The sequence below is a fragment of the Tachysurus vachellii genome, chromosome 14, assembly GCF_030014155.1.
Source record: "Tachysurus vachellii isolate PV-2020 chromosome 14, HZAU_Pvac_v1, whole genome shotgun sequence".
NCBI lineage: Eukaryota > Metazoa > Chordata > Actinopteri > Siluriformes > Bagridae > Tachysurus > Tachysurus vachellii.
The window spans coordinates 13,512,879-13,530,977 of record NC_083473.1 but is presented as its reverse complement, the minus strand read 5'-3'; the positions used below and the strand labels follow the sequence as shown (position 1 = coordinate 13,530,977).

At 39.2% G+C, this 18,099-nt stretch overlaps 1 protein-coding gene across 1 annotated transcript; it reads left to right on the top strand.

Annotated features, from left to right (window-relative positions):
- The first annotated feature begins 12,773 nt into the window (after positions 1-12,773).
- On the top strand, positions 12,774-17,543 carry gpr22b (G protein-coupled receptor 22b). The gene is given in 4 exon segments (XM_060886746.1): positions 12,774-13,178; positions 13,949-14,964; positions 14,967-14,988; positions 15,879-17,543. Coding segments are annotated over 3 exon segments (1,404 nt in total). The 5' UTR covers positions 12,774-13,178; positions 13,949-14,906; the 3' UTR covers positions 17,203-17,543.
- The last annotated feature ends 556 nt before the right edge of the window (positions 17,544-18,099 follow it).

The window sequence follows — 18,099 nt, the reverse complement described above, 5'->3', positions numbered from 1 at the left end:
ATTTGTCAGCTTAACAGAATAGTTATCCCAAATTTGCACTCTCAAATTTGTCTCATTTATCTGCTAAAAAAAATTTCTGGTAAACCACTTATTATAAATGTTAAACCATGAACACTTCAGTCTCAGAGAAGGAGACAGTTTTGAAAACAAATTATTCTGGGTCATTCAGGGCCATGTTTTGTTCATGAATTATTACAATAATATAATTCCTAGTTCATTGCAAAATAAAGCCATGTCCTACACTCTTAAACAAGGACATATTCAAATGATTAAAGTGCCCTTGTCCTCATTGCAATGGAGAAAAAAGCAATATAATTACCTTCCATTTGCAATAAAGGCACTACCACAGCAGACCACATGAAATCACATGATGATACTGTACTTCATGGGTGACAGTTGTATTCAGAACAAAGGAAACATGATTTTATGATGAGTAAATATAGGCAGTGTATTTATATCATGTCATTGTTGACATGAGGAAAAATCTTACACTAAATTTGCTGGCATTTCTCATGTTCTGGTTGTTGTGATTATTATTTAAAGTCACAAGAATCAACAGTAAGGACAGATGTACAAGCCATGGATAGGTAACTTATTGAACGTAAGATTTCACATCTGGGGGAAAACTGGTTCTCAAAAAGTCTGAATCCAAAAGAAAAAACAGAAATTTAGCATTTTAATCAAACTTCATAAAAATGTTTTGCTTTGCTAAACTTCTTTTGAGAGCTACGTTTTCCATTTGTACGCAGACTCTTTCTGAGGACAGGATGCCGTCAACAACATGTTTAAAATATGGCTGACAAAGCACAGAGCCTGGAGATTCAATAAACATTAAAAATCAACTGTTGATGTAACTGTGCAAACAGGCAGTGGACCATAACTTACCTTATTCAATCCCATTCACACTAATCTTTTGTTGTATCCAAAAAGGATGAGCTGATAAAATCTAAATCAACATACCTGTGATGTTTGTATACCTGTTTAGGACAGACAGACAGGTGCAAGTGAATGTAAACTTTTGATTACTACAGTGAAAAAACCAGAAAGGTTAGCAATACTCAAGACAAGCAATGGAGCAGGTATTCAGCAAACAGGGTTGAACAAGGCAAAGCAAACAGGAGAACAGAAAACATAACTGAAATGAAAACTGTGATGCAAAACAAAACAGAACAGTTTAGTAACATCACAGACAACAACAAATCACTTATCTAGTGAGTGATAATAGTGTTTGAGTATTGTATCGTGCTGAGATTATGGGAAGTGTAGTTGGTAAGCAACATGACTGATCTTCTGGTTCTGCTGCTCTCTTATGTTCCTTAAACCAATAATGGACTGAAGGCATATTTGTGAGTTAGGTGTTCCATGTATACACTGGAATGCTATGTTATGTGTTGCCAAGTGACAGAGGTTTGGGTGTCCATTCATTTTATTCTTTTGGTTATTCTGAGGAAACTTCCAATCAGATTCTTAGTACATAGAAATCATACTTGCTATTCACTCCCTGCCATTTCAAAGACGGTTGACAAGGCCAGGTGAGGGATAAGTCCGAGGGATTTAAAGAAGCAGCTGGTTGGTTGGTTGCTTAGCCTTGGCAAGATGAGACTAGAACAGGGAGGAGATGGCCTGCTGGGGAGTATGGGTGACTTTGCCTTTGGCACAAATTGAACATGATTTGTTGACTGTCTTGTAACAATTTTTCATGCAGAGGAACTGGCAAGTTTTTGTGACACCTGGGTGTCCTGTGGCTAGTGAAGTGTGAACACATGTGATCAGAGCATTGTGGAAATTAGAAGGGATGTAATCATTGTCTGTGGACACTGGACAGGAGCAGGGTGATTTTGAAGGTCCTGATTTATCTTTCAGTGTCCCAGCTGATAGCTGCAATAAAGCAGGATTCATGTAGGATAGTGTCAGTAGTCACAGGCTTGGAGCTTGATAGATAAATGTGTGACAAAGCAACAGCCTTGATATTCTTGGAACTGGAGTCGATAGGAGTTAAAAAAACAGGGCCAGTTTGCTTGTCTTGGTGTGAGTCTTGTTGAATTGTACTAAAACCTGTATGCATCGGCAAAGCTTTCTTTCATATCAGAAAAGCTAGGTAATACTCAAAACAATAAACAGTCAATGGGTTAGGTGATTGGCAAAATGACAGGCGTGCAAGCCTGGAGTGAGACTTCAGCAAGTGTGGTCATTGAGAAGAGGTTAGTACAGTAAACAACAATAAAGATAGCTGGGGACCATAGGAATTAGTGTTCCTAATGCTGGGATGACGTAGCTACAATCTCTGCATTAATTAAGAGGGGGTTTCTTTGCTCATTTTCATGTCTGTCCCACTACTACTTCATGTTTTTTTTTTTTAAATATTTCCTTTGGAACACTGAACTATGTGTTAAATCTTGGAACAGACACTTGGTTAATGATGTTCTCCTAGCAGATATTTATAAGCTTCTACATCATCTTACACCTCAGGGTATTTAGTAATTCTTGCTGGATGTCCTTGTCTGCTTGGCTCAATAACTGTCATGCACAAATGAGCATTGATGAGAAGCTGAATGAGCTAGTGTTATAATTTATAGTTGTGTTTGGTTGGTCATGACATTGCGATTACATGAAGAAGGCTATTAATGTTGTGCAGTGGAAGCATACATCATAGTGCAGCCATCATGGATGCAATTGGCTATAGGCATTGACTGCTGTTCCTAAACTCAGAGCTATTGTTAACCTGAATAGTAGACAGAAAAATCACCTCAAAAGACTGAATCAGCATTCATCTCATCCCCATAAGTACTTTTACTTAAAAACAAAAATGCAATGCTTTAGTTACGGAGGTTAAGGTTATTTTAGGGTAGGGGATAGAACTGAATAGCTGTAGTAACACACAAGTCAATGAAAATATCTGCTGACTGCTGCAGATGAAAATATAAATGTGCAGCCAGGAGAAAAATGAAATCTTTCCGCTCTGTGTTTACAATGTATTTTATGACTGCTTTAAATGAAAACATATACACCATAAAGAATCCACCATGCCAAAAGATATTTTATGCACTTTGTTTTCCCAGTGTCCTTAAATTGTACATACACTATATGGCCAAATGTTTGTGAATATAGAAGACCTGCTGTATGCACTAGGTCCATATTTTATATTATATCTATATTGTTGTTAATGTTCAGATAACATTCAAATTTTGAAAGCACTGAATTTATGTACAGGGAATTTATGTAAAAGGGATTTTACTGTTTTCAGTCTTGTGTTATTCTGAAATTGTCCATCTTACTGTTTCTGCCGAAATGTGTGTCTGACATTATGCAGTCTTAATTGCTGCTCAACTGCTGTAAAGTGAACTACACATCATCGTGTTTCACATAAACAATTTCCACAAAGGCCATAAACACAGCAAGGCAAGTAGTTTATATACCCACTCTCGTCACAGGTTTATCTTACTGATAGGCTCAGTGGATGCACGCATTTACAGATTGATGGTGCATCCTCAGCATCATTTTATGCGCACCATCCAAAGCTTCTGGCAGAATGAATCACTGAGCTATGTGCAGTCATTTCACACTGAGACGCTGCCACAGACCACAGAGAACCATGCCTTTAGAAAACATGCTCTGACAGGGATGGCAGCAAGACCACACTCATGCATAACAAATGCATAACAAATGTACACTTGTTATGTAGAAGGCAACAACATAATGTCCTGCAACATTTGCATCAATATGAATAAGAGAGTAAAAACTGCAGTAATATGTTAATTATTTAGCCGACGTGAAGGATTACAGTTTATTTTTACAGAGCATCAATTCAGCCTCAAGTCTATGACTGGTAATGGAGACTGACAAATTCTACATACTGTTAGGTTATTTAAAAACCCTTTGTGAACAAACATATACACTACAGGTTTGTAACATATGTGTGCCTGTCTTGGAGGAGCAGCCAGAATAAACATGGCTCTGCTGTTGTCGTCTGCTTCACTTCACAAACACTCCTGGCTTCCATGTTCAGAATACTAATGGCGCCCGGACGCTCTTGAACAGCAAAGGGCAACACAGTATTAATCACAGCACCAGCACCTTCCCCACTAAGGCCTACACTACACCATGTTGTCTCCTACCAGCATAGCAATCTTTGCCCGTCAGTGTGTGTGTTTAGGAGAAATACATCATGATGACAGCACAGAAATACCACAATAAATGGTTAATCAGAATCTGTCCAAGCTAATGTTGGAGTGAAATGAAAAATCAAACTACTTTTCAGTTTGTTACTAGATTTAATCTGCGTCCAGGGATTTCCACTTCAAGTGTCAGCCTTCATTTAGGCTTGATAGTTCCCAGTCGTCTTTTGACTTCCTCAGTCAGGATTCAAAAAATTTTACAGGAACTGTGCGTATGGCACCTGGCCAGTCAAATTGGCTGTATGCCATATGCACGAAAATAATATCAGGTAAGGTACAATGTCTATGTCCTTTAAAAATAATGGCCTTGTAATTGAACATTGATCACCAGTTTGAAACTATGGTTCTATTTGTTCACTTGGAAAATTAAGTAATGCTTTTTAAACTGCATGTTACTTGGGTGGAAATGTATCATTATTCGTATAATGAAGCAAACCTAACAGATTAATGAATTCTTTACTGAAGAGACCGTTTAGTTATCCATCACCTAAATGTACAGTCTATACAGGTCAGTGTCTAAATAGCAGTTCATTCTGTGCTTCTGTGACCTTATTTTCTGATGTTTACTTTGGTTAAACAGGTGAACCACCTGGAACGATTCAATTATAAAGTCATTTGGCTTACAGTGTGCTTGTTAACACTCAGATGATCCATGATGGGAGTACTCAGTGGATGAGTGCATGTCTTAATAGACCTGTCCAACACACACTGGCATATGTTTACTTATATAATGATGAGAGCTGGGGACCATAATAACTGTTCTTTATGTATGGTATATTGTTTATCTACCAGATTGGACTGAGAATATAGTATAAGTATGAAATAACCACTTAATTAAACCATTTAACATTGTTTAATTATAGTCTGTGTAAACATCAATGCTAAATGAGAGTAGAATTACAGGCGAACTGGTCATGGAAAAAGAGAAGCAGAGGAAGTGTGAAATATGCCCTTCAATCATCCCCTATTAGTCCTGACGTCAACAGACTGGAGGTGTTCTTCCGCACAAGAAGCCAAAAAAAGAAAAACTGGGCCATATTCCGATACCCACAATCTGCATTTCACAGTTCGAAATCTGGATTACTCAATGCTCTCTTTCTCTCTCTCTCTCTCTCTCTCTCTCTCTCTCTCTCTCTCTCTCTCTCTCTCTCGCTCTCTCTCTCCGTCTCTCTCTCTCTCTCTCTCCCCCTCTCTCTCTCTTTTTCACCAAATGTCGGGGCTTCTTGCCTTTCCATCCAGCCTTCTTTGCTACTGTATGTGTGTCATGCCTAAAAATACTCTCGCCTCTACTTCAAAAGAGAAGACTCTCAGCTTCCTCCAGCAACATTTACTTTGGCAGAGAGCAAAAAATCTTTAAGTACTCAAATGTGAATTTCATAGATAATCGGAGAATTCATTCCTGATTAGCACATTGATTAATGACTGTGTGCAATCAGCACTTTAGTGAAGAGGTAATCACCTCAACAACTGTCACCCCCACCCCCTCTCCCCATCCTCAATCGCCTCCTTTCTCTCTTTCTCATGTGAGTCATAAGCAGGATTGAGAAGAGTGCACATCTTTACTGATTTCTTTCAGAATTTTCTGATTAAAGTGTATTTCTGACACCTGGAAGCTCATCTCATACTACCGTCATAATTTGAGGCAAAATTGTGGCGCATCTATAACATCTTTGCAATGGACAAAATAGTGATAAAAGGGGGTTCACCTTACAGTCATTGTCTTACATTCTAATTTATCACAGCCCATCTGTGTTGAATTTTTAAAAAACTGAAAGCCTGAAATCCACCACACTTGCCTTCATGCGCCAACAGCACACAGAGAGACACAGGTGTTAAAGATGGTGCAGGAATGAGCTGCGAAAGCACCTCTCTGAAGCTGCTCCCACGACGCTGAGCTGGTGAAGCAGTGTGGGAGTGGGCAGATGGAGGTTAGTGCGTGTGTGTGTGTGTGTGTGTGTGTGTGTGTGTGTGTGTGTGTGTGTGTGTGTGTGTGTGTGTGCGTGCATGTGTGTGAGTACATATCAGTATGGGGAGTCAGATGGCAGAGAAGAGGGCATGGAGAGCGCCCGTGCTTCTACAGGGGGCATGCTGACCGCACCACAGAGCTCAATAAACCATGGCAGGTAGGCGGGAGATGCAGCAAAAAAACAGAACTGTTCACAATATCCAGCTATGATCATCTTTGCTGTAATCTCTTATTTTGTAGGACTTGGAAGGCTTCAAAATGATTGAAAAATAGATTTCTTTTATTCAAATTGTATACAGGTCAAGTTCATATTCAAATACTTTGGTCATCTGCCAAGTTCAATTTATGAGCTTTGCCTTGATCCATAAGTATTTTGGCAAGTATTCCATTAAATTTTATGCAATGACATGTTTCCTATATGTGAAAGAATGTAGCATGGAAAATGTACACTGATCAGCCTCAACCATATCATAACCACCTGCCTAATATTGCGTAAGCCTCCTTGTGCTGCCAAAACACCTCTGAAAACCTCTGAATTTGTGCTGTTGTATCTGACATCAAGGCATTAGCTAAAGACTCTTTAAGTCAGTAATCTTTTCAGCAGTTGCTGCTACAGTAGCTGTTCTTTAGGATTGTGTCGGAATGGCTTGCCTTTGCTATGCAGATCAATGAGCCTTATGTCCAGTGACCCTGTCACCAGTTTACCTTTACCATACCGGGAACACTGCACAAAACCTGCCAAGACCATGGTCTGACTCAATCATCTAGCCATCACAATATGGCCCTTGTCAAAGTTTCTATGCTTGCCCATTTTTCCTGCTCCCAACACATCAGCTTCACTAACTGACTGGTCACTTGCTGCCTAATATATCCCACTCATTAACAAGTGCCATAATAAAGAAATAATCACTGTTATTTAAATCACCTGTCAGTGGTTTGAATGTCATGGTTGATTGGTGTATGTTTGCACTTTTAAAGCAGCAGATAACAAAATGTACTATACAGAACATTGAATAGTAAGAATAAGAATAGTAATCCAAACCACATTAATATCTGCAATTAAAAAAACATACTTCTTTTCTTAAACTGGAAACTAAAATTCTGTGCAAGTTGATGTATTATTTGAAATACCCACTACATTAAAGCAAGCTCTTGTAATACTGATAAAGCTTAGTGCACAATCCTGTCTCTGTTAAGACAAATCTCTAACAGTTTAATTAGGTTTTGTGAGCAAAATGTGGAGAACATGAAGAGTGTATACACTCTCCCTCTTTTCCCTCCCTCTCTAGATCACAAAACTCAATTTCATGCTTAATAGGTTCATTACAACTGTCACGCTTCGAGAGCTTGCGCTGATAAATGCTCGTAAGAGCTGAAAGTTAAACCACCGAAGTAAAAGGTATAAATGAAGTGTACGCATGTGTGCATGTGTATACGGAAGTACACAGACACACTGGCATAAGCCAACATAATAAGACTGTTTGTGCAAGCAGTGAACAGTAACCATGACAATGAACTAGATGGATTGCATTGCACAGTGTCAGGTTTTCTATTTTTGCCCATTTAAGAAACACTGTTTTTAAAGTAGAAATGTTATTTGTGCTTTAATCTTTGATGTAGAAAGGGCAATCATTAATTGCTTTTCAGGTATAATAAATAGCATACACCTGCACTTAAACATTAGCCTCAATTTCTATGCAGCTTCATCAACTAGACAGATAGACCATGCAATAGAATCTGGCGGAGGGGAACAAAAATAACTCAATGGAGAAAAGTACAATACTTTATCTTGTTATTAACTATAGCCCTTTTAGAACAGAGGGACCTTCTTGTTATTAAAGTAAAGGTTTAAAATAAAGATTAGGCTCATTAGGTAATATAGATGAGGAACAAAGCAAGAGAATTTACAGTAGGAAGGAGGTTCCTGTTTGGGGAAAACTAAGGACAAGGAAAAGAAACTGATCTTGCAAATAATTGATAAGTCTAACGTGAGTATAGTGAGCTATATTTCAGTTTACCTGATATTCCTGATGCCTTTGCACATATAGCAGAACTAAATAAAATATTTCTTGGTGTGATTTTTATGCGAGGCGAGAGGCCAGTTCTTGCTTTCAGGCACAGCTAATTTACAGTGCTGGGGTTCTGCACCGAGTTCAGATAGGTAGCTTCCATGTAGAATACTAAATCCCTGTTTGCTGCTATGCTTCACCAGTCAACACATATTCTGACCCTGCTTGCCACTCACACTCACAAACAGAGCAGGACTTTCTTCACACATTTCCTCTCCTTCATTAACCTGTCTGATGTTCAAATCTGATGTTTCCTCCTTAACAAACTTCATTTTCTCAATACTGCCCAAAGTTGTTGACCTTAACATCCCTCATATTTGTGAATTCTGGTAACTGGAGCATCCTAATCCTAATGCCTGTCAAATCTCCCTGTGCTGTGTCGAAAGCATTAACTTCCAGGTGCTTCCAAAATCTAATTTCCCCTTTGCTTCCTCACATCATGCATATAGCAATTTCAATTGCTCTCACCAAGGAATATAATTAAATCTCAGTGTATGTTTATGCATGACTTGGCTTATTCTCTCCCTGTGGCAGATAGTTCTCATTGAATATTAACAAGGGTCCTCTGAAGAGAAGCCAGGGAGATGTCTCAGAGGTTGAAGGATCAGCATAGATTCGGTGAAGAGCACTGTGGACAACATCAAATGTACCCAGTGCATTTGTATATGATGTGTCAGACTGAGCTGTTTCACACGGAATACCACTTGCAGAGGTATTGATTGACCTTAGGTGAAGAAATATAATCATAGTATAAATCAGAGAGAAAAAAACAATACCACTGCTGCAACCAAACAGCCCTGTCTTACAGCCTTGTACCACAAATATATGAGGGGGGAAACGTGAGAAAGCTAAAATGACCTATATACACGTATGACCCCTTTTACTGATGTTCATGTATCATATATTTGTAGAGATGTTCATGTGATTCCCCATGTGATTCTCAGCAAAAATTCCCTACTCACAAACGTCTCATTCCCTAGGGAGAAAAAACAAGCAGACTTTCACGCAACTTTGTGGGAGGCCACAGTAGCCAAACTGCACGTGGCTCTGTACATTGACATAATGATGGATGAACTCACATCCCATTCATTTCATTTTAGTACCTATTTATGGCTAAGCTTCATTTGATATGCTGTCTTATGTTCCCCTGATCCCATACTGCACACAGTTTTTCTTTTTGGGAATCTGGGAATTAAAGACAGAACATTTAAATTTGCCAAAACAAATAACTTTGATTGGCACTCAGAAAATTAACACCACAGGGAATTTAGTCAGCACATATCAATGTCAAATCTAGATAACAAAACAATATAAACACATATTGATATGATTAAACTCCCACATTGCAAGTCTTCACTACAGTAACCCTCATATAGGTCTGTTTGATGACAACCTCTAATCCTATAATCATGGCTTCTGTTTTTTCGCAGCATGACGCTGCAGTTGGCCCTAACCGACGTGGCTAGAAGAAGACTGTGTTGATGACCTTGTGAATGCGTCCTGTGCGGCAAGCAGACTTTCCCACGCCTTCCCCTGCTCTCTCACACCCCAGCACAAACACAGCTTACTGACACAGGAAGTGCTGCATGTCCCAGAAGTCGTTCCCTTTCTGCCCCAGCAAACGATAGAACAGATTTGCCCAGTGTAATCAATTTAAAAGATTAAAAACTTAACAACTAAGCACTGTTTCATTTCAAATTCAGGTTAGGATTAAAATTCATCCTTTTTCAATTTCCCTCTAATGATGAACCTCTTCAAAACCCAGTCAAATTAGAACTCGTTTGTGCTTTGCTAAAGAGAAAGAGAGCACACTAAATGTCAGAGACAACAATAGGAATCATCAACAATTAAATTATGTGGTCTAGTGAGGTGGGCTGTTTAGAGTTGAGCACATGATAGAGAGGGAAGGAGACAGTAATTTAAACTGTCTAAAATGAATGGATTTTTTCCAAAGGTTCTCAAAGAGCATATTAATGAAATTACACCTGAATTATGACAGAGCTCTATTACTTTATTTAGCTGTTTAGTTAGTTTCCCTCTTTTGATACTTATCACCTTTTTTAAGAGTCAGGGAAGTCTATTAACAAAAAAAATAACCACTTAAATACTTTAGGTAAAACCTTAGAAATCAAGAAATTAGGTTCTGCTTAACACACAATTTTTTTTTGGTTCATTCTTCTGGCAGGTTCTATGTACTGTAAAGCCATACACAATGGGTCAAATATCGTCTTTATAAAACTAGAACCCTTTAAACCTCCTAAAGGAACCCTTTTATATGAGAATAGTCTTGACTTTTGCATGTTCTCTTTTATGTTTCAGGATCCCCTCAATGCAGGTTTGGCTCCTTCAGATAGTACTCTACAGTCTTACAGTGGGTGTTAAGAGCTCATTGATTAAAACACAGTCAGCATCCTCAGTAACACAAAGGCAAGCAGCTTTATTAGCAAATAGCTAATCTACTAGAGATCCCACTGCCTCAGGCTTCAGTGCACAGGAGAGATACTGCAGGGAAGAAAGATTTAAAAACTTCAAACATTCGGAAGGAAAAGTATACTTGTTTTTAGTACGGTCTGGCAGGATTTATAATATCCACTACTGAATAATGCATTTACACATTTCTTAACTTTAATAGTCTAAAAAATGATTCTACTGAATAATGCATTTACACATTTCTTAACTTTAATAAGAAATTTTCAGTGCTGGAGTGTGATAAGGATTCCTCTCAGTTCCTACATTTATCCAACATCAGTATTCTTTCTTGTAATTCACAATGAACCCCTTAGTAGTCTGTGTGGTTCACTGTTGTTACTGAATCATTCAGAGTCATTTATGAATGATATGCTTTAGGAGAAATAAATAGATTTTCAGATGAACGAGGAACTTATATAGTACACATGCCACATTATCTAAGTCTAATAAACAGATTTTTATAAGGTGTTCATCACAGGAGAATCTTAAAGGCAGAGGACTTTGCATTGTTTCTGTTTTGTCAGTAACATTATTCAATTCAAGAGAATGTAAAAAGAGATGCTGGTGAGATGTTTATAGCTGGAACAGGAACTTTCCTAAAATTAAATGTGAGAAAAACATTTCAACGATGTGTGTCAATGTGTTGTGTTAATGAATAAAAAAGTTCACTGTGGCACATATAAGCAGAGTAAAATATTTCAGATTGTACTGTTATAAAAGGGAAAATACATTTTCCTCGTGTCAGACCATATCAAACCACCCTTGATTAATTTCATAATTCATACCATAATATGCTATATAAGATTATATAAAATTAACATACAGCAAGAACTTCTGGTTGTAGTCTCTCTCTCTCTCTCTCTCTCTCTCTCTCTCTCTCTCTCTCTCTCTGTCTCTCTCTGTCTCTCTCTGTCTCTCTCTGTCTCTCTAACACTCAGTGCAGAACAAAGGGGAAGAAAAATGAGTCAGAATAACAGAATATCAGTCAGAAACGTCTGGGGACTGCAGGAAAATCCAACTGAAAAATTAATGTGAAAATGAAATATTGAGTCTGTCTTTAGTGAAAAGTTTGAGGAGTTGCACTGCCTTTAGCAAAGAAGAATATGTGCCACTTAATAATACACTACCTGCACTCTAAAGAGGTTTTCCCTTATTGCAAGTGCAGATATGTTCACTATGTAGACATACTAACTTTACCGTAACAACATGCACGTTTATGCACAATTACATGACCAGTGCTAAAAAAAAAAGCTTTCTATAAAATGTAAATATTAGCAGAAGTAACTTATTATCACTGCTAAAAAAAAAAAGAAATGCTGTTGTTTTATGTCCCCAAACAACAGCAGTGTTTTCTGTAGTAATGGCTTATTCCTGTACACCTACTTGACAACATGGAACTTCTGTTGATGTGAGCTGGGAGTGGGAGGAAGAACAGCGTGGGTTTTCAGCTAGCAATGCTTTAAATTAAACTGTGGACACAGTGCACACACATACACGCATGCTGTAACTGTCTCTTCAGATGAGAAGCTGTGCCCCACCCCCTAGCTTTTAGCTCACCTGGCAAATGAGCCATGCAAAATGAATTGAAGTTGACGGGTACCTCTGCCAAGTGACAGGCCAACATAATTGAAGCTATCAATCAGGCACCCTCTCTGTATTAATGCACGCACAAATCAACTGAACACACACACACACACACACGCACACACGTACACGCACACACAAGCACACACACACACTCCAAAAGTAATCTGATCAGTTATACCCTCTTTGCACCCTTCACCCCTGAGGAAAACTACCCATTTTGATCAAGGAATATGACTATTGAATAACAAGTGTTCACATATCATGTGCTCACTAGTTCAAGCTTCATACAGATAACAAGCAGATCTGTAGCTCACATCACTATTAAAGCTTGGCAAAAATTGGTGAAAAACAAAAGCAGGAGTGCTTTCCCCTTGCAGGAGACAAAGGGGTTAACTCCATTATAACAAACCAATCAGGACAGAGAGTAGCACTGCAAAACCTCCGCAGTGAGAGAGAGATAGAGAGAGAGAGAGTGAGAGAGAGAGAGAAAGAGAGTAGGAGTGGGGTGAGAGTGTGCAACAGCGTGCTGGGGTAGATGAGCCAAGCTTTCACACACACACACTGACACACACCAGCGTGGAGAGCGAAGCAGAGATAAAGAGGGCAATGTGTGTTCATGTATACATATGTGTAATAGAGAAAAAGCAAGACAGAAAACAGGGATAAGGAAGACAGGACAAGAAAGTGTGAGGACTGCCTGTATTTGTCTGTGTATTCTCATTTTCTTGGCACACTTGACTGTTTGGATGATGAAAGGACTATGGATGTTTAATGCTCATCTCAGGGACTCTGGAAACCTCAGGGAAATACCGTAGTGAAACCCACAAGCAACATATTTCCTTTTATACCACTTGGGATTTGTAAGATTCTTATGAAACAGGTATACCTTCTCGGACTTCCATTATATTAGAGGTAAGTTTGTGACATCAACAACCTTGACTAATAAGAATGATGCACATTTTCTGTGATGATCTTCGAAAGTCACTTTTTTTGTTACACTGTGAACTAATATAGTGAGGTTTTATTTGAGAAAGCAGAGCTCATGAGTTTGGGTTCCCATGGATACACCAGCTCTTCTTTGAAAGATAGAGAGGAAAAAAGACACAAGAGAAGTAATTTCTGTCAGTAAGCTGTTTGCATGCATATCCTGTGCTTTTTGCTGGATAATGTTGAGCTTCCTGTAGTATACAAATATCAAGTCGTCATTAGCTTCTAATTCACACTTGCAATTCTCTGATGTGGATTGCTTGTGATCACCATCAGATTTTCTCATCAGTAAAAAATGGGCTATGGGGTTTGGGGTGAACTTTCCAGTTTAACAGGTTAATTTTTTTAAAAGCCCTTATGCAACCTCATAAAATTCTGTATTATAAAATCCACAGATATATGCACAGAAAAATGCACAGTGATTTGGGCCTGATTCGGAACCCATACACCTTACCTAAAAAGGACTTGCTCAGAGTGGGAAACTGTGTGTATGTATAGTAGATGTAAGCTTCTGGTCCTTATCCTCTGCAGCTCCCTAGCTGTCCTTTCACTTACCTTAAAAGAGACCATAATCAAATCCAGAGGCAATGCACTTCCTCAGACTGCAACAGGAGCATGTATGGGGAATATGGTGACAGGCTTAATGCAAGCTGTTTTGTTCATTGAGGCTTTTTTGCTCTGTCTTCCTCTGTTAGGCATCTGGAGACATGGAGCTGAAAGGGAAGATGCTTTTGGGGCAATGTTTGGTCCACACAAGCACCAGCCCGATACTTCTGGAAATTTGCCAAGACAGGACCCATGGCAAAAAGACGCATAATTTATCCACAGTATAAGTTGACTTATATGAAGCATATGAAACCAGATTGCTCGGTGGAGCTTATACTGGAGATGGAAATGGTCATTATATACATGAACAAGCAAAACAGTGGCAAGAAATAAATAACTGAATGCACTTCAATACAAGCGGATGGATTTATTACTCGCCACAGCAATGACAAAACTGGATTTATGGGCTACTGCTAACAAGGGGGATGAAAGTCCCCACTCCACACACACACATATCCACTCGCAAGGGCTGACCTCACCAATACTGTGACCTTGGTTTCCTTGGTGGAGGCTTATGTAAATCAACAACAGCAAATCAATAAGGACTTATCACCGTGCTTGGTCCATAAAATCTTAATTACCGGGAATACAGTGCAGGCAACAGAAAGGCACACTGATATAGGACAGGGTCATTTGAAGCCGATGAAAAACTGGAAGCATCTAAAGCTTTAAAGACAGTTATTTTTAAACCTGAAGTGGATGTATTAATAGATCAACACGTGAACTTTGCTCTGAATGATCCCAAACCATTCTCTGGATTTCCTTTATGGGTTTTAGTACTATATCCAATTGTATAAAATGGGCACAGAGAGGGGTTTCTAAATGTGAGAGATATAGGACAGTTTTATCCATGACCCACAGGGAATGTGGATACTGGCCTACTACTTTTAAACCAGAACATGGCTGTGACCCAAGAGTTGCAGTCAGTTTGATTAAAAAAATAAAGAAGTGCCAACCTATTGTGGAAACCAGGAGATGTGAATTCCCTGCTGGACTGCAAGGATTACAAAAAGGTGCAAAACTCTCCTTTAAAAATGCTTGGTTGTGATGTTCAACTTGGACTCCACCCAGACTCTTCTGGGCCAACCACACGCTGTGGATACTGAGAAAGACAGAGCTCTGGAGAGGGGTAAGTTTCTATGAGTTAAATAATTAATATTAGGATATTGTCAAGGCATATCTCCAAAACAACTCCAAAATGTTATCTTTAGTTCAGTTCTGCCCTAAACCTGATTTGTTTGTTTTTTAATGTTACCTTGAGCTCTATGTGGCCATCAGTGTCCATACACGACCTTGAAGCCGCTTTATATAATATGTGCTGTCCTCACACCCAACCCCCAGCCCTTTGCCTCTGCTCTTGGTCTTCCTCCTCGAACAAATACACATTGCCAAAGGCATAAACAAGAAAATAACCACTTACTTATACGTTGTAGTAAGGAGCCTACACATGGAATAAATTGATCATACATTCATGCTGTGGCCACCAATACGGTATTGTGAAGATTCTGTGAAAATGTATTATACCCATTGAAATGCAGGCGACTGGATTTATATTTCTAAAAATTACAAAAGGTTACTGGCATTTGTGCCTGTGGCTCTTGATGTTTTTAAGGTGGCTTTCCAAAAATCTCTGCCCTAGTCTGTTTCCTGTTCCCTTTTGTTTTCCTTGTATTACAATTATCAAGTCTGAGAAAAACAGATAAAACAGGCAACATTTCATTGCTATGGAACACCACAGTCTAACAACAACAAACTGATATTTGCAGTGCTTTCTTCAGCCCTCTTTCATAGATATCAGTGTTAGAAGCAATAAAATAAAACATGCATATTTGTAGTTACTTGTGTTAACTAAAATAATATAGTATTAATATTGTGTGTAAAATTATACTACAACCTCCTTACTTGTGAACACTCATAAGTATAGTTCAGTGTGCTATATTTAATCATTTGAACACATAATCTCCATAATGTTGTCCTGAATTTGTTTTCTAATACTGTTCCCTTCCTTTTTTGAAACAGAATAATGCACAGGTCTATCCCTTCAGCACAGGAGGAAAAAGGCATCATGAGTAACGTTACAGTCTTGGACATGACGGAGACAGCAAGCCCAGCCATGACGGCGGACGAACCTCACCCCTATCCCCTCAGTTTCCAGGTCTCCCTAACTGGCTTCCTGATGCTAGAGATAGTGCTGGGCCTGAGCAGCAACCTCACTGTGCTCGTCTTGTACTGCATGAAGTCCAACCTGGTCAACTCTGTTAGCAACATCGTGACCATGAACCTGCATGTGCTCGATGTGCTGGTGTGTGTGTGCTGCATCCCACTGACCATCGTTGTGCTGCTTCTCTCTCTGCAAGGTGACACTGTGCTGGTCTGCTGTTTCCATGAGGCCTGTGTGTCCTTTGCTAGTGTGGCCACAGCAGCAAATGTGCTAGCAATCACACTTGATCGCTATGATATCTCTGTCAAACCAGCCAATCGTGTGCTGACCATGGGCCGAGCAGTTGCTCTGTTGGGGGGTATCTGGGTGCTGTCTTTTCTTAGTTTCCTGGTGCCCTTCATTGAGGTGGGATTTTTTGGACCAGAGCCAACCAAAGCCAACCAGACTGCTGTGGTGCATGTTAATGAGTACTACACTGAGTTAGGTCTGTATTACCACCTGGTTGCACAGATCCCTATCTTCTGCTTCACTGCTGTGGTCATGCTGGTCACTTACTCTAAAATCTTGCAAGCGTTAAACATCCGCATCGGAACGCGCTTCCACACCTCACAGAAGAAGAAGAAGATGCGATGGAAAAAGAACATTTCACTTATGTCGTCCTCACAACAGCAGTTGCCTGAAGTCACAGATGGCTCTCAGGGCAGCAGTGGGACCCGTAATGTGCCACTGGGCATGAGAACCTCAGTGTCTGTGATCATTGCCCTGCGGCGAGCTGTGAAACGGCACCGGGAGCGGCGGGAAAGGCAGAAGCGGGTTTTCCGCATGTCGCTCCTTATCATCTCCACTTTTCTGCTGTGCTGGACCCCTATTACTGTTCTAAACAGCATCATCCTCAGCACAGGCCCCAGTGACCTCAATGTGAAGCTACGTCTGGGCCTCCTGGTCATGGCGTATGGAACAACGGTCTTCCATCCACTCCTCTATGCGTTCACGCGTCAGAAATTTCAAAAGGTTCTAAAAAGTAAAATGAAAAAAAGGGTGGTGTCCATCATAGAGACAGATCCTTTGCCCACCAATTCAGTCATAAAAAACTCATGGATTGATCCAAAGAGGAACAAAAAAGTGACATTTGAGGATCATGAAGCCAAACAAAAGTGTCTATCATCAGAGGATGTTGACTAAATACCAGTACCGGCAGGAACACCAGTACACATTGTAGCCTCAAAAACCGAACTTTTAAAAATCTTCATTACAGTCATAGTGGAAAGAGACTGACTAACGTGTGTGCTATAGATGGAACTCAATTAGATGTGAATATATAAATTAATATGAGTTTATTACTATTTATATGAACTTAAAATTTAGTATACTAGTATGACATTCACTGTGCTGTTGAAAACTGCATGTTTTTATAACACTGTATATAAAATTCTATAATTGAGATGTATATATGCACACATAAAATACTGTATGTATAAATATTAGAATATATAGGCGCCACATACAAACATTTTTAATAAATTAAGCAAAAGCTTCTCTCCGGGTTTCAAAACATAAAATTACTGCCCTGTCCATCAGAAAGTAGCTCACCTTTGACCCTTGCTGATGTAATACCACTTTTATGACCCTTATGTTTATTATGTTGTCCTCTTCCTGTCCTTATCTTAGACTAGTAAGTCATCAAACAAATTACTATTTAGCAAATTATTACAAACACAATTAGCTGTAGCCAAGTAAAGTAACTGGCATTATGCCTTACACAAAGTGACTTGCGAGCAAGGGTAATGACTGGTTTATTTCAACACTGCAGAATGTAATAGGAGACTGGAGAGTCATTCACCTTATTTTCCACACAGACACAGACAATTTGCTCTTCTGTTCAAGGACATTGGAGTATTCAGTGCACAAACTTGTGTTTTCTTTCCAATATTGAAGGGCATCCAGACTAAGTAAAAGAGCTTAAATTAGGATGGCCTCCACATCAATATTACAGTAAGCCATGTGGCAATGGCTTGTTCTGCAACACACAGGGGAAGATCAATGTTAAATAGACAGTGGAAGCTTATATTTAGAGCTTTC